We start from the raw sequence: 22641 nt of genomic DNA on the forward strand, positions 1-22641 counted from the left end.
TGATAAATTTCCCCTATTATGTTATAATTTAATGACAAAACACCAGTAAATATAACTGAGGAATATAACTACATTCGAACGTGGTGAACTAGACTAGGAAAAATAAAGCTATGCAGCAAATGATGAGGAAATAGCTGTGATAGAAGATCTGTGGTACTTACAGCTTTTGGAACTACGAATCCCCCTGGGGCCATTCCAATGCCAGTTGAAAGTTCAAACAAATCATTGAGTCCGCTGCTGACCACAGCTGGAGTAGGCGAAGGAGCAAAAGTAGCTGGTACAGAGGAAGGAATAAATGTCTGTCCTACCTAAAAAGAAAAAAGACAAAAACACTATTTATGTAAATTTTTGTACATCTGCGTGGAATACCTCCTATTTACTTCTAACTGAAACGTCATGTTAGTAACCGGATTTCAATTGCACAGGAAATTTTATCTTTTCCTTCGCTCTGAAGCTAAACTTAAAGCCTTATCATAAATGGTAGAAGTTCCCGAAAGAAAGTCAAGGCAAACATTTGCGCAAATATTGTGCATCATAAAAAAACTGCACATAGCATTTTGTTATTCTACAGGGCCTCTTTTTGGGGGTTTTAAGCTGTTTTCTAGCTGTTTTCAATAATTCAGATGTTAAAGTGTGCAAAAATGAAAAACTGCTCTGGATGCGAAAAAGTGGTTAAATAACTTGGCAACAGTAGAGACAGCTACCTACATAATTAAATGTTATAACCCTTTAAATTTTTTGTAGCTATTTTAATATATTCTTACTTATAAATAGCGATGCACCGCTACCGGTTTTTCAGTATCGAGTAGCAATATTTATCTTTCGGTACTCGCCGACACCGAGTACAGTTACATCCGCTAGCATGGAGCTGGCTTCCCAGCCAATCAAGAAGCAAGGTGGCATGTCATTAGCTGCTGCTCGGCTTTTTGATTGCCCGGGAAGCTGACTCTATGCTTTTTGGACGGCTAGATGCTGATTGGCTGGAAGCCAGTTTCCCAACCAATCAGCGTTGGGCCGGCCAAACAGAATGGACCCGACTCATTACCCACCGCCCGGCTTCCTGATTAACCGGGAAGCCAGCTCCATGCTGATTGGTTGGGAAGACTGCTTCCCGGCCAATCGGCATGGAGCAGGCGCCGTGTTCCCTCATGGCACTGCCGGTCAAAGGAAATCTCACTCTGACTCGAGTTATCGGGGGTAAGTATCGAAGCATTTGGACCACCCCCAATACTTGGTATCGGCACCAATACTAGTATTAGTGCATGTCCTACTTAAAAACACTCTGTGCATTCTGTAACCCCTAGCCCTGGTATTGTTCATTTAGAGATGCCAACTTGCTAGATTAAACACTGCATGACCGGGCTGATCTGCCACTCTTCTTAATAAAAACAGGGAAGGAAGGTGTTAACGGCACATTAGGCTTCATTTGATCAGGCGAGTCTTGCAAGTAACAGCAGCCGGCAGATGTTTCACTGCCAGCCATTCTTGGGGTGACATCTGCCTGTCTATTGCTAGCTAAAGTTGAAACAGTTAGGTGTATTCAAAATTCACCTTTGAAATAGCTTTAAAATGAGTAGTTCAGCTTTTAGACTGGAGAAGAGTTAAATCTTAAAATAAATTCAAGTACCATAATTATTAACAAAAATGTACCTAATATGTGTATCGCTCAGCTGTAGATCCTCAAATCATCTCTGAATTGGTGGTGACACTGTCCTGCCTTCTGGAGGGTGGCTACTTTTGTTCCCCATGGTCCCTATGTGTGTAGTAAAGTAGCCACCGCTCCAAGCTCTCTGCCGTGATGGACAATAACGTCAATAAAAATGAATAAACTAAATGTGAGATTGTAGTCCATCACAGGAGTGAGCTTGGAGCGGTGGCTATTTTACAACACACACAGGGACCATGGGGAACAAAAGTAGCCACCCTCCAGAAGGATAATCTACAGCTGAGTAATTCACAAACAAGATACATTTCTGTTAATAGTGGAGGTACAGGCGGTCCCCGGGTTACATACAAGTTAGGGACTTTAGGTTTGTACTTAAGTTGAATTTGTATGTAAGTCGGAACAGGTACATTTTTTAAGTGTAACTGCAGCCAAAAAAACATTATTTTGTTTTGGATAGCATAGGGAAGGGTCACGTTTGTTTTGCTGTCTGTTGCCCTTGTTCAGAAGATTATAATATAATAAAAAAAATGTTTTATTTAAAATGACAACAAAAAAAGTTTTTTTCTATTTTTAATTTGATTTTAGAAACTGTATTTTTTTATTTATTTGCATTTTTGGTTTTTATTTATTACATTTTTTTTACATTTCTTTTTTAATAAATTTTTTCATATTTTTAAACTTTTTTTTAATTATTTTAATGCTGGGTGCCATAGCCAGCCTGCTATTGGATAACCACCAACACAGGCGCGGAGAGCAGCGGGGACACAGGCCGCTGCAGGCACAGTTCTCCTAAATGTACCTGCGGCTGCCGGTACATTTAGGAGAACTGTGGACCCCGTTCGTAAGTACAGATTGTCTGCAAGTCGGACGTCCATAACCCGGGGACTGCCTGTACTTGAATGCATTTTTAAGATTTAACTCCTGAGTTTAGTGACACTTTAAAACCCTCATCAGATCTTTACAGCTCTCCCTCACTTCCTGTTCCAGGGACAACAGTGACCAAGACAGAAAATCTCCAGTTGGCACACATATAGGGTAGGTGAGGTTTTAGGTATTAATAGTTATTTCCATTCCCACCAATACCCAGACAGTAAGTAAAATCTAAAAGGTTCTGACTTTCCCTACTCGTTCCAAAACAAAAGTTACGTGAAAATGTTACACAAAACAGAAAGTAAAACCTCTCACAGAAAGATAAAAAGGATGAATTAGTTATTCAAAAGAGAAAGTTCTTGAGAAAAAAAAAGAGAATATCTGTTTTGTTTACAGTTTCTTCCAGTTTTACAGAAAAAAAAAAGCTAGGTGAAAGTTACTTGCATCTTCCATTACTGTGGGCAGCAGTCATAAGTGTTTAAATTATGATGCCCAATTGACACGTTTTCCTAGGCTTTTCCCCTCTAGCCACCATTTATCAGGCGCAGCTGTGGTCAGGTTAACATCACTTAGTAGTAGGATGTTAACCCCTAGCTGACAGCTGCCTTATTTACAACACATAGAGATCAGCTCTGCTTTAAAAAGGAAAAAAAATAAAATAAAAGTGAATGTCTAACTGTTAACATAAACTGCGTCATACTGAACCCTGATGACTGTAGACACTCTAGACAACTGCGTGTCTAATGTTTGTGTATGACTGGGGCACTTCATGACCATGCACACATGGACACTACAAAGTCAAGGAGGTTCCCCCTCTGAAGCAACCAAAAGATGGCAATTTTCGCAGCATGGCTCAAACAAATTACATTTTATTTTTTTCCACCCATGTAGTAAAGAGATCTTAAACAATTAAGGTATTAAAATGCTCATATGTAGCTTAGCTATTATTTGCAAAACAGTTTATTCACGTACAACCCAATAGAATAAGTAAAAAACATGAAAGCCATATGATACCATAATATATATCGTATATATATCTCTCTATCCTAAAGGGGCTGAAGATAGAAGGTAGAATGTGGAAGAAAGAACCTTTGTAAAGTTTTTACTCCTGTATGTGTCCTTCTTTATGGAGATTTTCTTGCTTTATTTCTTTGCATAAAAAGACAGGAACTTAGTTACTGAAACCCAATACTGCAATGCGAGTACAAAATAAAATTAGGATCATTGTAGTTCAGTATTTTCCATTTTAGTAGGTTTCCATAAGGTTTCAGTATGCTAAGTAGAGTTTTCCATCGTTTCTTTCCTTAAAACTCCATCACTCTGTCCATGCTTCCTTTAGGAGCTCCCAGGTCCAGTAAATTAATGAAGTGGTATAGCACAATCTCTAGGTTATTTTTGGTCTCTACTTTACAAGCAGTAACTGCCCACGGGTAAGCACCACATGCATGCTGCCAGCTGTCAGGCATCTTGCTTCTAAATGTTCATAGAATACAGAAGGAAGTTGGCTTTGCAGCATATAGAACTAAATATGCCTGAGCCATGCTCAGGTGCTCGCTCTCTCTCTCTCTATATATATATATACATACATATACATTTCAGCTCTGCAGTTGTTGCCTGTTACCCCCCTATAATGGTTGATATTAACTAGCTGTAAGACAATTCAGGATTATGTAATCAGGCAGAATAAAATAAATTTTAATATTTACAGAATGATTCTAGCTGACAAAATTAAAAGACATTTATCCAAGAGAATAATTATAATTATCGTACCGCAGGACTTCCACCAATGCCACCTCCAAGATCGCTCCCCAACTGGAAGAGAAAGCATATGTAAAATTTAAAAAAAAAACAAATGCAAAACAGGTAGAGTAGGGATTGGCTAGATTTAAATAGGTAAGTAAACATTGTCCTGAATATTTCTGACAATAGCTTTATAAAGTAAACAAATCCATATCTAAATGATACATCAAAATGTTTAGAGAAAGGTTCTTTAACATGCTGTATGTTTTTTTTCTCTAAACACTAAGTATGGATCTGTGAAAATAAAAAAAACCAAAAAATATATATATATAAGACCCCTGATATTTCCCTTTTAAAATAGATTGAGAACACAAAGTCCTCTATCTCTTTTTCTGTGTCCCTTGTTATCAATGAACAGTAATCCTCTATGAGTGTTCCTGTTCATTGATAACATGAGAACATTGTTTGTTTACTATAACTACAACTATGAATGAATGGGGGTGACTCAGCGAGATGAACTCGCTGAGTGTGTGTACCTTGCTCTTCTCTCTGACACTCTGTCACAGGAGGCTGATTGAGCGGTGTAGAGAGGAAAGCCGAGCCTCTACGTCCCCATAGAGAAAATTTCTCTGTTCTTCCTGTTCCATCTGACACCCATCACCTAGACAGAGAGTGAAGGGAATTTTCCCTCACCGAGACACTAACAATAAAATCCTGTCAGAGGTTCTAAACCTTCCTTGCTTTACAAGAAACTGTTTTTATTGTCTGGAATTGGGCTTAAATAATGAATTAAAGAAAGGAAAAAGGTGCACAAAAAGTGACTGAAATGTAATATAATGACATATATTTACTATTTGGTGAAAATGCTCATGTATACATTTTCTAAAGCACATAATGCACATATCACTTTCTGGCGGGGATTCTTAAGTGGACTTGAACTTTGGATTATATCGTGTAAAATATGGCAAAGTATAATAGGAAGGATACAAGAATGTGTTCTATGTTTAGCCACTTTAGCTAAATATAATGTAAAGTAAGTAACCTCATGTATGTAATAGTCCCAATTCCAAATTCAATCTTATATTGAAGAAAACAAAAAATATATACATTTTGTATGGGGCCCTGTGACTTCCAGTTACGTCCATGAATCAGGCTGCAACATAACAAAATTGAAAAAAGTGAAGGGAGTATGAATGCTTTCTGAATGCAATGTGCGTGTATATATACCGTATATACTCGAGTATAAGCCGACGGGATGTGAGGATATGGCATAAGGCCAAAACATTTTTTGCATTCATTGGTTTTCTCTAGGCACTTGGCACATTAAATCCCTATATAATCCCTATAAGTGCACACTGTTATTGTGAAGAGTTGCTTTGCATTGCTGAAGAATTACAGCACTTTAAATTAAGTGTTTTCATTTAGAGTAGCTGCAGAATGAATGGTACATCTTGTGGTGAATATACAAGAATAGGCTGGTTTAATTGTGATAAGGAAACCTGACATTGTAGAAATAGTGCCATATTCTTATTGAGGTTTTCATATGACACAGAAGAAAATAAACATACTGTATTTGATGGTAAGGATAAAGACTGTTAATGAAGACCAAGGAAATACAACAAATCTTGTTGTGACCCTTAGAATGCCAATGTAAGTGATCCAGCCAGTGATACTGTACTATTTTGATGATTGGATAAGAGAAACCAGGGAACATAAAATAACCTCATGCATGCCGAGTGTGTAATCTATTCATCGTCGATAAGATTGGGTCCCGAGAACAAATAACACTTTAATTATTTAATTATGCAGGCCAAGAATTCCCAGTCCTGACCACCAGAATCGCACTGTGGCGTTATCATGCACACTCCTAATGCAGTCTAATTATGCACACTCCTGATCATTCTGAAAAAAATTACCATCCACACTACTCTCAATAAGCAGAGGATGCACGGCACAGAATGAGTGGGATTACAAGAAATTGCTAAAAACTCAACTTGCAGAATATCTTGGACAAAATTATTATTCCCTCTCCCCCCTCCACCAATCCTCGCTCCTGATCTGCTGCAGCATTCCGCCCTTAGTAGGCTCCGGTGTCTGAGTCTTGTCTTAGTGGGATGGATGATGTCACTGCCCCCCTTTCTGCTCCCCATCCCATGTGAGCATGTTTGGGTCTAACCACTGGCCCTTCAAGCCAGAGCACTGTCACGTGGGCAGGGTTAGATGATCCCCCATACCTGAAAACCCCACTTTATTAGAAAAATGGATTGAGGGTCCAAGATGGTGTGAGGAGGCAGGGAGGGTGTGTGGATGGGCAAGTATATCTTGCTGGGCTATCAGGAAGTTGGATATTGTGTGCAATATTAAAACCACTGTCATTTATTTTACTGCCTGTATCTCCATTAGGGAGATTTGCCGTCACTTTCTATCTGGCAGGCATTACAGGAAGTGAGAGAAAATATCTCCAAAACGAGTGACACTTCCCTATTAGACACTTCCTAAATCTCATCAAATAGGACATAGAAGACAATCTAAAACCTGACATGGGTTCTAGTCCTTCCCCCTTTATACAAAACAAAATAAAAAGTTCTGGCTTTAGACAAACCTTAAAGATATTAAATTCCTTCACATCTCACAGAAAATGTAAAAACTGAAACTTCACAAATAATCACACTTCCTGCTGATCCTTTGCCACAGATCATTCACATTTCAAACTTTTCCTTTAAACAATGTCTGGATATGCGTTATAGCTTGTGATTTTAGTGCCTCTTTAAGCACCAGCTGTACTCCTATTTGTTCTCTCTGGACTGGAGCCTAGAAGCTGTGTCAGCATTCTAAATTCTAGGACGAATCAGATTTTCTTTAATGTGACAATTTCAAATACAAGGGCTTAACACATTCTCATCTGGCTTCAAGTCATTCTCTGATGCTGGAGATGGAGAACTCAGAATGTATTGGAAAGAGAATTTGAATACAATGTTTGAATCCTCTAAATGTGCTGGTAAATTGTTGCAAAGTATTAAAAATATATCAAATTAAAGCACGATGGATTATCTGCAAATGAGATTATGAAAACTGAAATAAAGATTAACTGTACTTTAATAATAAAACACTTCAGCAACAGACAGACAATATGGGGCCACTGTATAATTGTATCTGTTTTATAAGCAGTAAGTGCTCTTTTAGCTGCCCAGCTGTCACAGACTTAACATTCTCCAGCACTATTATGCTTAATAAGGGTCAGGGCACATTCTATGGGGGAAGAGCAGGGGTCTGCGTCATGCTGGTCAATTTTTGTTTACTACAAGCCAGCTTGACACAGACCCCCTGCCCCTCCATCTACTTTTTAAGTACTGTATGTATCCACCCACCAATGCAGCATACAGGAGATCTATTGCAAGAGAACATTTGGTTACTACAGTTATCCTTAGTAGCTATCTCAATGAGCTTTGAAGGACACCTGTCAGGGCAGAAATACATAGGCTACAGGCCTTAATTCAACTCAAGCAATAATTTATATCTTTCGGCTGGACATACATATGTGTACTATCATACAGTAAACCGCATTTTATCATGCAGTATTGCAATTTATGGTAACACACAAAACTGATTGTGTACCATTCATTTTCAATGGCATGCTACTGCACCTTGCCAGCGCACAACAATGCACATGTATTTCTAAAGAAAAACAAAAGGCACCAATGTTCACCATCTGCGCATTGTAGTGCACTGCTTTGATAAAGAAAAAGATACAGGGGTGCTAAAATGTCTGGTTTGTTGACAGCTTATTCACAAACAGTAGGCTGCCTTACCCCAGCACATTGGCCCTCCACAGTTTTAAACCATCATAAGGCTTAATGACTGTGACAGTTGGATAGTATTGGAAAACTGGCAGAGAAAATCTGGTCACTGTAGTCCTCAAATATATAAGGAGTCAGCATGTGATTTAACACATCAGCAACCATGTTAATCTACAATCATTTTGGTTGAAGCTAGAACGTACTAGAACTAGACAAATGTTATTATTCTAGGTGTCTGCATGTCCATCAGATTTCACATAAATCACCTTAAGTCCCTCAGTTCCTCTGGTTCTCTGTTATCCATTTTCAATCAGGTTTCACCTTGAAGTGTCTACGTCTGGTCCCACCTCCCTGATCTTCCTCATTGGTCAGTAAGTTTTTCTATCACAGTAATGGACCAAATCAGATTTCTCTGATTTTCCAGGTGCTATGTGATTCAATGTCCTGCCCCCTCTCACACTTTGCTATTGCCCAATAACTGTGATAGGAGGCCTCACAAGGCAACTGCAAAGTGCAGGAGGTAGGACTAGATGGAAACCAAATGATAAAAATTGAATACCCAAGCACCCTGGGTTTTAGGTTAATAGTGTAATCTAAGTGAATTCTGATGTCTGCTACAACAATCAAGCTGAGGATCAACAGTCTACAGTCTTACTACAGTGCAAGTATACCATCTATAAATAAAAGGGGATCATTGCTTATTCAACATATTAGAAATCTGCTGGCCAATGCCTATTTTAACTTGGGTGTTAACTCCTACACTCGATATCTTGAGAAAAATGATATGTGAGGGTTTTTAAATTACAGTTAACATTTTTGGTGCTTAACTTCAATAAGTCATAGCAGTGTTTTCCAGACACATCTACTAGAAAGCTGCTCAAAACAATGCTTTAACATGACACACATACATATCAAATAAAGGAACTATAATGTCCATCTCTTTGTCCACAGGAATGCCATATTATACATACACCGATCTGTGTTGTGGCAGCCAAATTTTGACACTGTATGTTCTGGGCTTGGATAGACATTTAAGGTGGCCTCTTCATTTTGCAACAAAAAAGGTAATTCCAGCAGGGTGCCATTTTTTATTTATAATGGAAAGTCCTTTTAAGAGAACTAGATACAGATGGATATCTGTAATAACCTGAATCTCCATCCTTGAACTGTTATAGTGCACCCTTAGCTCTTAGGCATTTATGATTTTTATCCTTTAGTTGCAGACTTTCCTGTCAGAGCAAAAGTGTCAAGCTGAGAGTCAGGCTATAACTGCCATCGTCTCTCCTGCCTGAGTGAGTTGCCACACATTCTGAGATATATGTGCTGACAGAAAGAGCATACAAGAGAATAATAGCTCACACTACTATCCCTGAGAGATAAGACAGCACTTATAAAAACGGAGGAGAGGAAAGATTCAGATTATGACCATTGCCTGTTTCTTACTTGTTCTCTTTAAACAATGTGTTAGCTGTGTATTGAAATAATAATGATCAAAAAGACTTGACTGATGAGTCACAATTTACAAGAAACTGAAGCAGACAACATGGAGAAAAATTGCATTTTTATACAGTGCTTTAAAAGGTTAGAGGTTGTGTATGGTGCTATACTGAAAGTGCAAGGGAGGGGAAAGCTCGTGCTTAATCAGGCTCATAAACTGGATGCTTTAGAACATAATTGTTCAAAGCTAAATGCTAATGGTCATGCATATGAGCAGCCTGATGTGATAGGAAGAAAGAATCCATAATAGACACCAATGAAAGGAGGAGAGAAGGATAATGCCAGTTTATCAGAAACTACTGAGTGAGAAGCAGTTACCCATTGCGTATCCTCTCCCATCTGCAAGGGTAGGCAGGACACAGGAGGAAAGAAGCAGAAAGGTTACTGTCAGCAAAGAGACAGCTGAACTACAGAAACAACTATCAGTGCCTGTGACATAAAATCTAACATCCCTGACAAATTCCAAGCCTGAGCAGCCACTGTCCTTCTGGCATCAGCATTAATGCTGTTTCTAGTGTTTGGGTGAGGACAGGATGTTTCTGACACAAGCAGAAACAAAATGAAGTAGACTGCCAAAGTCTCACTAACCCTTTCTGAGTCAGATTCCTTACAATTCTGCTAACTAAATGTATTTAGATTAAAATCACACCAATATGAGCAATCATCGAACAAATGACAGTGCAATGCAACAGCCTATTCAGATGCATATTATATACAATTACATTTTAATATTGCTAAGAAAACATATATAGTCAATAAGCTGCAGGCACTTTTTTTTTGTACAGCATTAGCTGATTTTTGTCTTGTTTTGACAGACTGACAGATGTGTGCAGTTTCATACTTGAGTGCACCAGTCTGCATATCAGTACTGATACCCAGTGATAATCTCTGAAGAACAGCATCTATGGTTGGGGAGAGAGAGTGGGGATAAATGCAAGCTAACCTATAATATAATGGACTGGGGATCTCCTTTGAGCTTAGAAGGTGAACAGTGTTCACCATGTAGCCTGGGCAAGATCCTCTAAATGTGACCATCTAGGCGTGGATGCCTCTGATTAAGAATGCAGCCCTTGTCAAAACTTCCAATACTTTCACCACATGTATGTCCTATCTCAGGATGAAACATGCATATGATGAAACATTGTTGTCTTTTCTAATGCATGCAGGGGAACAATGGCAAAGGATTTGCAACTTGCATCATCACTTAAAGGCAAGCAATATGTGAGATTCATCGGACCTCAGGCTGAACTACAGGCAGATATGAAAACAATAATGAATGCAGTTATGTATTTATTGTTAAAAAAGCAACATATGTATTAGTATGTAGGAGCAACCAAACCGGTTTGCAGCATGCACAAGTGCTGACAGAAGGACAGTGAAAAAAAGATGACCTCTACAGTCTCCTGTTGTTCCTTTATTGTCCTTTCAAGGGCTGGGAACAGAGAGGTGACAAGCTGTATTACCTTACTGTAATAAGAGAGAAGTCAGGTCGCCAACCTGGATACTGTCTCTAGCAGGGCTGTGTAAATCTCAGGACTGAATGGACAAAAACCCTTTAGCAGGTAAAACTCCTTATATGTATATCAACAGTGAAATGTTTGCATCCACTTCAGCTTACAGTTTAAAGCTGAACGCTGGGATAAGTAAATATTGTCTGTATACAAAATGTGTATTCTTACGTGAATCGTTGTGTGCCTTGCTTATTTCTTCCAGATCTGTGAGATGATTCAGTGTGAAACTTTACCTCTGTGCAGGAGATTGATGTCATAAAGACCAGTCACTGCAGATGCCTCTTCTGCAGGGTGACTGGTCTTGTATCTGCCCCTTCCTATACGTTTCTGCAGACATTTTGGGCCTGCTGGGTTCCTCCCGCAGCTCTGCTATCTGACAGGCTATGTGCAGCACAGTGACAATGTCACTACTCACTAACTACTGCATTTTGAAAGGCATTTGGTAGATGCAAAGTGGATTTATATTTTGTGGCTATTGGAGCACAGCTTTAAACTTTATTTTCATGTCTTAGAATATGGAACGGTTAAAACCACTATTAGGTTTTTTACTTTTGTCTGTATTCCTAATTGAAGATTTTCACTCACTTCCTTTCATACAGACCCACGGTACAAGAAAAGGGAGGTCACACACAAAAATAAAAAAAGCTGACAGATGTCCTGTGACAACCGCTTTTTATTTAATTTGGATTGGGTACACTTCTTACAAACATTGCCTAACAACGTTCATCCACAACAAGAAACTTCTGCAGTAGTTATTTTCTTTAATTGATGTAATTCTCTTCATAGCAGGTCAAAAGTTAAAGGTGTCAATTCCAATAATCATTTTTGCCTGCTATGGGGTGAAATGCATCAATAAAGGCAAAAGGCTAATTAAGCTAAGGTTAATGTGGAGTTTTCTTTTTCGAGGATTGACTAGACTGATTACAGATCGAAACACAATACTACCAGAAAGTGTTAGATGCTATCCTGCTCTGGCTGTACTGCAGCCTTTTTATTCGTTAGACTGTTCCTTCCCCTCTGCTCAAGCGGTCTAAGGCCCCAGGAGTTATCACATCCAATACACTGTGTGCTGGATGTGAGGATGCCGAGGGACATACCATTGTGGAGGAGGAAACAGGTGGGAGGGAGCGCTCTAACAGCCAGCTGACCACAAGGTTCGGGTGAGTATAACTTTGTTACAAGAGCTAGTTAAGGCAATGCATTATTATGGGATGCAGAAGGGGGCAGCTGCCTCTTCTATAATTTTGAAGAGCTCCAGGCACCCTTGGAGTGCTCCATCTTGGAAACAAATGTGTATCTGCATGTAGCTATGTGCTAGAGGTTAAGACCAGATGACTGCTATCGTGATACTAAAATATATAATAAAATTAAATAAAGATACAAGGAGCAATATACAGGTAAATAATGACTGCTAAAATTAGAAGCTGAAAGGCAACCTGCATCATTTCTTACCAGACTATCTAGGCCTCCACCAAGCAGATCCACTGCTCCCATCTGCATTGTAGACACCTGTGGCACATTTCCTGGGGGCCCAAGGTCTAGATTAAGAAGATCACCTAGGAGGTCTCCTTGAGAGGGAATAACCTGTTGCTGTTCAAGGGCAGAGGTAGGAGCAGGTCCAACTGGGCTGTCTCCAATATCAATGCTAGAATGTAATAAATAATACTGTTAGATAACAGAAACAAAATCATGTGTACATTATTACATCCTGGGGAGGACACTATACCTCTCGCTTTGTGGTCCATGGTAAAAGTCTAAACACCTAAAATGTATCAGGGGCATGCAATAGTATAGGTGACACTTTGCAAGCCAGTCACAGTTTCAGCAGTTTTAGTATTACCACCTGTAACTTGTGCCAAGATCCCAGTGGTGAAAACTACAGTATCAAACTCCTAATGCAGAAAACCATGTTAACGTGTTCAGTAAAAGAGCTGCAAGTGGCTGAAGATGTTGAAATCTCAGGTTTTCCTGTGAAGCTTACATTTATTTCATGCTCTTTCTTACCTTCAAAGTTTCCTGGCTACAGTGGCCAGATAGCAACTGTCCAATTTTCCCAAATATGATCATAAGATTAAATACTTATACACAGTAAAGCATTCTCCGATTAAATAATATTTGCCATTAAATAGAGGGCCACAACACTCACCTTCCATGCTGGATTGGTAGGTGTTTACGATGGACTCCATGGCTGCCTTCAACAAAAGCGGTGGGTGGCTTATGGTACACTGAAGCCAGAGAGCCAATGTGGCAAATCAGCTCATCCAGCAAAGTGGGCTCTATAAGGTCAGTCTCCTCAGAGATAAGTGGCTTCTCGGAAAGTACCACCTCTTTAGCAGTGACAGGGTCAGTGGAAAGCAAACGCCAGTAAATATATCCTCGGTCACGAAGATCAGGGTTATCGGAATCCTGTGACAAGGAGAAGGTGACACTCAGCGCACCCTTAAAATGACAGCAATCCATCATTAGCAATAGTGGTAACATTCTAATCAAACTTTATTGCTTTAAACCTAGACCAAATGCCGTGAGCTGTCAATAACAAAGAGTAGAACTATGACAGCTCTATAATTAAATTACATTTGGCATTATTGCTGAGATAATTTGAAAGCAATATTCAAAATTAGATATCAAGAAAAGGCCTAAAACTATGTACCAGTTTTAAAATACTATTTCTTTATAAACGTAGATATTATGCTAGCCATACACATGACAATGTTTTGGCAAGGTCAAATACTTTCCATCATCTTCAACTAGCTTTCCATAACAAAATCAATCAATTGGATCAAGGTAAGCAACCAACAGTTTTTATAAAAACTGCAAAACAATTGTAAAAATTGGTGATAGGTTGCTTTGCTCAATTTGTCAATTTTTGCTATCAAAAGCTGGTTTCTATGGCTAGCAAAAGGTTATGCAGCTGATAGTTACAAACTCCCAATGAAATGAAAGCAGGGGGAAATCAAGCAACAAATTACTCAGAGGGTCTGCTCTGTGGGAATCACTTATTTGCAATGCAGGCAAAGCAAAAGGCTTAATCCCAGCAGCACAAACTCATCTTTCATTCGGTCCCTCTCTACTTTGTTCAGCCACCAGAATCGAGGAAAGGAATAACTCAGTTACACTACCTGCTCATATGTTGGGCAAATCACCAAACGCCAGTGCGGTCAAATGAGAGGAAGGGGAGCAAGTCACTTTCTCCTCTATAACTAAAAGTAGTTTTTTGTTGTTGCTTGCAGTGGCTGAGCAAAGTAGCGGACCCGGGGGGCAGATTGGGGGTCATCTTCTGTCCTCATAGTCACCAATAAATGACACGTAGTTTGTTGTGTCCAGAATTTCCAATCAAGAATGCCGGAAGCACATTCCAATTTGGTAATATAACCTTTCACAATACGACTTGTTACAGCTGTCAGCGATATAGTGATTTTGTACCACCAAATTATTTATTAGTGGGAGTTGTACCTCGTTTCTGTTTTGTTCATCATAAGGGTTACTGTAAGGGAAGCATTTTCATAAAAAAATGCCATACATTACAGTTCACACCAAACACCACCTGATATTAAAAGATAAAGAGAACTGTTTTGAGGCAAGAAAGCTTGATCAGTATAGAGGCATTACAAATTGTGGGTAAATTTGGTTAACAATATGTAAAGTAGACATTTGTGTTGTAGTAAAATACCCCATGCTCAGCGTGGATTATCTCTCTATAGCCCTTTCCTAAAACCCTTTTCTCAAGGCCTTCCTACATTTTTCTTCCCAAAGAACAGGGTACTCTAATAAATGGCACACCAGAGATGAAGCAGAATAAAACGAATCCCACTGGATATGGAAGGATTTCAGGGATTCAGAGGTTTAGCAGTAAAAACATCTACAGAAATGCCCTCAGCTGTATTTCTGATCTAGGTACAGTGTAGACATGAATGTCAAAGACAAGTGTTAAAGTCATAGCTTTGTGATTACCGGTTTATAAAGAAAACACAGCACACATCTCAAAAGCCAGATTGTATCTTCTATTTCTGAATATACAGGTAGCTAATCTACATAGAAATACTAATCATACTTAAAATAAATACTGCATATTCTTAAGTGCCAAAAAAGATAGTACTGAAGCATACCTGTCACCTAAGCAGATATCACTGTCATGACCATCACTTTAACATTCAAAAGAAAAAAAAACAACCTGCAGACAGGTACGAAGAGCAGACATCTAAAATGGCTTGCATGTACATGTAGCAGTTTTCAGCACCCTCTGCTCTGCCCAAATACTAGATCAAATAGGTAACTACCAGGAAGTGTCAAAGCTTCATACATTCCTAATGGTCCATTAATATGGTGGGCTGCCCACTGGGTACATCCCAATCAGAGTGCATGCCATCTCCCTACACGCTTGGGCGCTACCAGCACCTTTGGGAGTAGAGCCTTGAGCTCCATTTATCGAGCGCACGTCATAGCGCATAATGGTGGAGCCTTCTCCACACTCACCATAGTAGATGTATGCTGTACGCCAAAGCCCCGCTGTTGGAATGTATACCTGCAATGTAAACACTATTCTACCCGTCAATAACATACATGTATCACCTGAAGTTGTCAACCTATTGTACTAATATGTTATCTATAGCTGAGCGGCATTTCCGCTTTTCCTTATGTCTCTGTAACGAGTGCCCAACAGTTTTGTACCTTCAGAAATGATGCCGAATGTATAAATATATGTGAAGATGTCTTCTATATTTGTAAACCAATATGGTGGGCTGCCTCCCTGGCCTATAGAAAGGTGAAGGAGCGCATGCTTCGTACTACAAGAAAAATGCCAAAGATGTGCCCAATCAGAGTAGCCTTGCAATAGGGCAAAGTGAGGGCGCTTTGGCAGGGGCGTCCTGAGGCTGGGTGACACCCGGAGCGGTAACCGAGTGTCACCCCGCCGAGACGTCACTGCGCATGACGTCACCACGCGCGTGCGCGATGAGGTCATCGTGCACGCGCGGCAGTATTCTGATACCTGCCGGCAGCCATCTTGGTGATGGACGCCGGCAGAGAGAGGATGGGACAGTCACCCGGACAGTCACAGTCTCCTCCTCTCTCCTGATACTGTCGGGCGTTTGGTCCATGACCGAGCGCCCGACTTTTCAGAGGGGGGTGACACCAAAATGACTGTGAGTCATTTTGGTGTCACCCCTCCAATGGCGTCACCCGGGTGCAGGCCACACCCCCCTTGTGACGCCACTGCGCTTAGGTTGCTTCAGGTATACGCAGGAACCTCTAGGCAAATTAATCCTGTCAGCATTTTGTTGTTAAAATGACAAAGTAACATTAAGGATGTGGGCATGCTTTTCACAAGTTCCCTTTGCAGTGTCCCTAAAATGCACAAACCTGACTCATAAAGGGTCGTTTCGACAGAACATTTTGACAATGGTACATTTCATTGGTGCCAAAACAGGAGAGCCCATTTTATTCCCAAAAACGTGAATTAGGTACTCATATTTTAACTTATTAGTTGCAGAAGTGAGCTACAAGAGAGCAGGCCACAAGCAGAGCTAAAAACAGCCATGCCTCTCAGTCCACAACAGTTACTGTAATAAATATAAGGTCTGACGGATAAGTCAAATTCTACCTTGCATATAGGGGTTTGCTAGCCAGGTCATCTGCAATGCCTTCACAATTTCAGAAAAGCTCATAGCAAAATTACTGAAAAAATACATCCATACCAGATTACTTATTATGGATTTGGAGGATGATAATTGTACAAGCGGTGTATAAAATTTTCCCACATCTTTGACTGTCCAATGTGAAGACACATCATCATGAAGTTCTGCAAGCAAACACCCTCACAAGCTGCTTTCATTTCAAAGCAATATTAAATACTTTAAGGAGAGAGGCAGCAACATTAACCAGTTGACATCCGCGGTGTTAAACCCCCTTCCCATCCAGGCCATTTTTCAGTATTCAGCGCTGCGGTACTTTGACTGACATTTATTCCGTCATATTAGAATCACATACTACTGTAAGTAACTAATACACTTTTTAGTAATACATTTTTAAAATGTTTTTATTTTTCTATGCAATTTTGTTACTATAGTGTTTTGGCATAAAAAAATAAATGGCCTTTCAGTTCTACTTTAAGCAGACATTTAAACAAAATACAACCCATGCCTTTACTTTGCTGGAATATATTTTATTTTTACTGCTCAAGGCCATTTTACACAGCTTGAAATCATCACTTCTGGGAGTGCAGGATAAAGCTGGCTATACACACTATGGATGCACCGATACCAGTTTTTAGGTATAGGGTACGAGTACCAATTATTTTTTTTCTGTACTCGACGATACCGAATACCAATACCGGAAGTCCCCTTAAGGAGCTGGGTGGCATGCAATGACTGCCGCTTGACCTTCTGATTAGCCGGCTTCATGCTCCCTCATTACCAGGTGACAAGGAAGCATGGAACCGGCTTTCTGGCCAATCAGGAAGCTGGGGCCGTGTAATGAATTGCCCCCCGGCTTCCTGATTGGCCAGCTTCCCGACCAATCAGAATCGGGCTTCCTGGTGGTAAGGGAACATGGAGCCTGATTCCTGACCAATCATGAAGCCGGGGCGGCGTGTAATTACACGCCGCCCAGCTTCCTGATAACGGAAGTACTGGTATCTGGAGCATTTGGGCGAGTACGAGTACTCGCCCAAATGCTCGGTATCGGCGCCGATACCGTTACTATTATCGGTGCATCCCTAATACACACTGAGTGAATTTCAGCTGGTTCTTTATGAACAGTGGGTGGCCCTGTCTGACATCCGGGTAGAACATTGTCACTTGAACAGCGCCTACATCTCAGCAGATAAATGCGCTGTTTAGGTATTTTGACAGCAGGTGGGGATTCTTTTAGATTTTTTTCCATCCAGCCCGAAAGCTGATTGAAAAATGTAGTGAATACCTAGTTTAACTCTAGTTTCCATATCATAGTTCTGTCTCTCAGCTACCAGAACATCCAGGCGCTAACTGTGACAGAGCAGAAGCGTGTGGGAGATCAGTTCTCCCTCTCAGTGGCAAGGAAACTCCCCCTCCTTCTTTTGGATCTAATGTTTGCATCCATTCACTATATTTTCTTGTCTTTCCACTCCACATGGACTTCTTTTAAAATACGTTTCACTTTTTCACATTTGTGTTGGTACCGTAAAACACTACTGGGTGCAGGGATGCTATTTACCCACATTTGGCAATACACCCTACTTTGCATGCGCAAGATCACAGCACTATATCAATTGACAGACTGATTCATGTCTGCTGACGTCAGAGATAAGATGGTGGAACCCAGAAACTAATGGAATTAAATTTATCACTGAGGCTATTTACTCTGGAAGCTGATTAGTAACAATATAGCTGACATAGCTGACATTTTCATATACCTGTCCGTATGCAGTGGTGTGAATGAGAAAACTAGAGGAACTTCATGATGTTAGATATTTTCATCAAACCTGCAAAAGCCTATAGTTTTCTCCTGGCCTCTCTTTTTCACTCTCCTATTTCTTAATCTGTACCTAGAATACAGCTCCCATGATGTGCCATCACCTCTAACCATATTTTGCATAAAAACTCAACACTAAACCAATGCAATCTTACATAGTTAAAAATAAATAATAAAGGTGATCAGCGCCAGTAAGTGTAATGTGGAAATAAGAGCTACCAAGCACTAAGGATATAACTAAATATCTAAGAAATGTGAAAAACAATATTGTGCCGAGCTAATAATCATACATATCTAATAAAGTGAAACATATATAAGTGAGTCACATATATGAGCCTTCAAACAAATGAGGCATAGAAAATATCTACACAAAGACAAAAAAGCAACATGGATACGGGTGATTCGCATCATCTGAAGGATTTTTTTTGCACAATCACCATTGTTTGCTTTTGTTTTTTCCTTGAGACTTTTTATTGTCTATATTGCTTTTTTGTCTTTGTGTAGATATTTTATATGCCTCATTTGTTTGAAGGCTCATATATGTAAATCTTACATAGTTACATAGTATTTGAGGTTGAATAAAGACATAAGTCCAACCTATTGTGTGTGTGTATGTATGTATAGGTCCCTGTGTCATCTCATTCTTAAGAGTACCTGTACCCCTGTACATTACGGTCTCTCAGGAAATTGTCCAAAAGCTTCTTGAATGATTCCACACTATTTGCTGAAATCACAGCCTGTGGCAGAGAGTTCCAGACCCTAACCGCTCTAACTGAGAACCCCCTTCGCCGCTTGTGTTGGAATTTTTTTTACCAACCAATTTTAGGTGGTGGCCTCTAGTCTTTGTTATGGAGTTAATCGTAAAGAGTTTGTTGCTAATGTTGCTATGGCCATTGAACATCTTGTACATCATATCCCCTCTTAATCTCCTTACTTCCAGCGTGAACATATTTAAATTTAGTAGCCTTGTCTCATAGTTCTGGTCCTCCATTCCTTTAATGAGTTTGGCTGCCCTCCGCTGGATGCTTTCCAGTTCAAGGACATCGTTTCTGTGCAATGGTGCCCAAAAGTGGACCGCATACTCCAGGTGAGGCCGAACCAGTGATGTGTAAAGTGGCAAAATTATAGACTTGTCCCTGCAAAACATTCCCTTCTTGATACAGGACAGGACTCTACTCGCTTTGCTTACAGCAACCTGGCACTGCAAGCTATTATTCAGTCTGTGGTCTACAATGACCCCCAAAATCTTTCTCCATTTCTGACTTCCCTAGCAGCATACCCATAATTGTATAACCTATTTGCTTATTTTTAATCCCAAAGTACATTACTTTGCATTTATCGACATTAAACCTCATCTGCCATATAGTTGCCCACTCCCCTATTTTATACAGGTCCTCCTGCAATGTTATACTATCTAGGTCCGTTTCTATTACCCTCCCGATTTTGGTATCATCAGCAAACACTGAAACATTGCTGTTTACACCCTCCCCAATGTCGTTAATAAACAGGTTGAATAGCATGGGTCACAGCACAGAACCCTGAGGCACACCGCTCATGACACTAGCCCAAGTCTGAAAGGGCGCCATTTATTGATACTCTCTGTACCCGTTCCTTTAGCCAGTTCTCTATCCATGTACACACCATTACATCTATTCCCATGAATCTCAGTTTGTATAGTAAGCATTTATGTGGTACCGTATCAAAATCTTGTTATAAAGAAAACCGTTAAGGCCATACACATTTAGGAATCAATAAGCGAAAGATGTCATTTGTTTATAACCATACCTGTGTAGCTAGGCTAAGAACTTGCTGAACCAACTCCTGTGTTTCTGATGGCTTCTTCAGGAACAATTTAACAATAGCAGTCAAAAGTGTGAGCTGCACCTACAGAAACAACCAAAGAATAGTAACTATTTCTATAAAGGTTATCAGTCACAGAATATCTAGTGATCAAACCGAACTGGAGGTCTTCTAGACACCAACTAGTGTAAAGAAGGAGTGAATTAAGCCAACAGCATCATATGAGTTGAAACCAATTAAAAAGTTTACTTGGCAACCAAGGATGAAAATTGAAAGAAAATAGGGCCTCCTAGATTAAGACATACTCCACTTATTTTTGTTACAACATAAAGGAGTTGTTTTCACTAATTTAATAACCATAAACCCTTTGTCTCTAACTACTTAAACTTTGGTTGCTGCTAAACTTACTTGTGTGCTCTCATCATGGAATCCTTCCAGAAAGCTCTCCAGCAGTTCATCAGCATTATCAATACGCTCTGCATATTCTCCCACAATCCAGATCATAGCAGCTCGGGCATCAGGCTCATCCAGCGAGTCCAGATTTTCACATAATGTGGCAATTATGCTCTCATATCTGCAGAATACAATAGAAATTAACTACCAGTCATTTATTCAGTACAGGTCTTTATTTAATTGCACCAACAGGAAAAACTTACTTGTTGGGATACTTGCGGAAGATGTCCCTGATGACAACAATGGCTTCTTGAACCACATAATTTACTTTGGTCTGAATAAGGTCAAGAAGGGTGCTTACACACCTCTCAGCAGATTGCTAAGGGGAAAAAAGAAAATTTAAGGATACCATTTTCTAGTCTGGACATGCACACAAAATATACAGCAATTAAGCAGATACAGACGAGAGAGAGAGTGTGAGAGAGAGAGAGAGAGAGAGAGAGAGAGAGAGAGAGAGAGAGTGTAGATACAAATGTGTGTGTGCGCGTCATATTGTGTAAACTATTTTACTCGTTTTATAAGATTATTTTGATATATTTTTGTTACAGCTGGCCATGCATTCACCAACATGTCTTTCACAGACTCCCTTCTGCAATAACCACATCATATCTTAAATGCAGTGTTCAGTTACTTTCATGTACCACTGCTCTTAGTAAACAAAGCTGGCTACTGAATTAAAATTCAAAAGGTAAAATTTTAATTGAGCAGAGGTCTGAATTGCGGCCTGAACAGAACAGTCACTGAGTCCGTGTCCATACCATGGTCCACCATTTAGGCTGCATTCACACTAGCAGCTGTACTACAATTCACAGCTGCTAATGTGTATTCCACTGCTTTTACTCCACAAGTTATTGAAAAAACTGCCTGTGCTGAGTAAAAGTCACACTTTATTCTCTCATCAAAAGTGATCAAAGATCAGCCAGTAAATGTATATATAGGTGTATCACTGTCTTACCTCAACTTTGATGGCACATCTTCCGATGGCACGGACTGCCTTCCTGACAAAGTCCACGTCTACTTCAGTAGCATACTCCTTAAGCTCAGCGAGGACCTGCCAGACAAGAAAGACAGACCAGAAAGACAAAACCATGGTTTGACTCCGACGTTTATGAAAAAATCTAGCTACTAAATCATATTATACATATTATATTACTTGCTACAAACTGAAAGTGTTTGAATGAGCACAATAACTTTAGGTTAAAAAATGTCTCTCAATAAATAAACTTCAGAACCCTAATTTCTGACGAATCTATTTTGACACACTGGCTTGCATATGCTCACTGTTGCAAAACACTTCCTCTTTGCATAAAGCATATGTATTATGCATCCTGACTATGAGAAATGCCAGTATTAACAGTACCTATATCGTAAAGAGTAAAAGGCAGAAAAAACTCTGTTATATGTTTTATCCAGTTACATAATAGCTGCTACTGAATATCAGCACAATGCATGGATGAACTGAGGAACAGCGTTTGCGTCACAAACAAAATGCAACAATACATATAGAATAGTAAATCTATAAGGATTTAGGAGAAATGCTCTAGGCCAGCCCTTATGCACCTTTTTAAACACAGAGGAACCCTTGAAATAATTTTCTGGTATCCGGGAACCCCTGCTAAAATGTACATATAGCTCATATTAGTGTCAGAGGTTACCGTATTTTTCGCTCCATAAGACGCACTCCCCCCCAAAAGGCAGGCAAAAATGTCCGTGCATCTTATGGAGCGAATATTCCCCCCAGCTGTCACACACACATGCGTTCAGCGGCTCCCGCAGGGTGATGTGCGAGAGCTGAGGCGGGGGGGCTGACAGTGTGTGCCCGTCCCGTTCTCTCTGCTGCAGCCTCACAGACTGTCAGTGG

At 39.9% G+C, this 22641-nt stretch overlaps 1 protein-coding gene across 2 annotated transcripts in view; it reads right to left on the reverse strand.

Moving 5' to 3' along the window:
• The window catches only part of AP2B1 (adaptor related protein complex 2 beta 1 subunit), a 99292-nt gene that overhangs the window by 29034 nt on the left and 47617 nt on the right, over positions 1-22641 (reverse strand). Inside the window, exons 9-17 of one of the 2 annotated variants that reach the window (XM_018561466.1) lie at positions 21736-21831; positions 20984-21099; positions 20736-20901; positions 20313-20411; positions 13228-13487; positions 12534-12726; positions 9889-9909; positions 4307-4348; positions 162-308 (exon numbers count right to left, since the gene is read on the reverse strand). In XM_018561466.1, coding sequence (XP_018416968.1) covers positions 162-308; positions 4307-4348; positions 9889-9909; positions 12534-12726; positions 13228-13487; positions 20313-20411; positions 20736-20901; positions 20984-21099; positions 21736-21831 — 1140 coding nt within the window. The remainder of the gene's footprint in view (positions 1-161; positions 309-4306; positions 4349-9888; positions 9910-12533; positions 12727-13227; positions 13488-20312; positions 20412-20735; positions 20902-20983; positions 21100-21735; positions 21832-22641) is intronic. The other variant, XM_018561467.1, reaches the window with a different exon arrangement.

Source organism: Nanorana parkeri, unplaced genomic scaffold, assembly GCF_000935625.1.
Source record: "Nanorana parkeri isolate BGI_ZX_2015 unplaced genomic scaffold, ASM93562v1 scaffold525, whole genome shotgun sequence".
Classification (NCBI taxonomy): Eukaryota; Metazoa; Chordata; class Amphibia; order Anura; family Dicroglossidae; genus Nanorana; species Nanorana parkeri.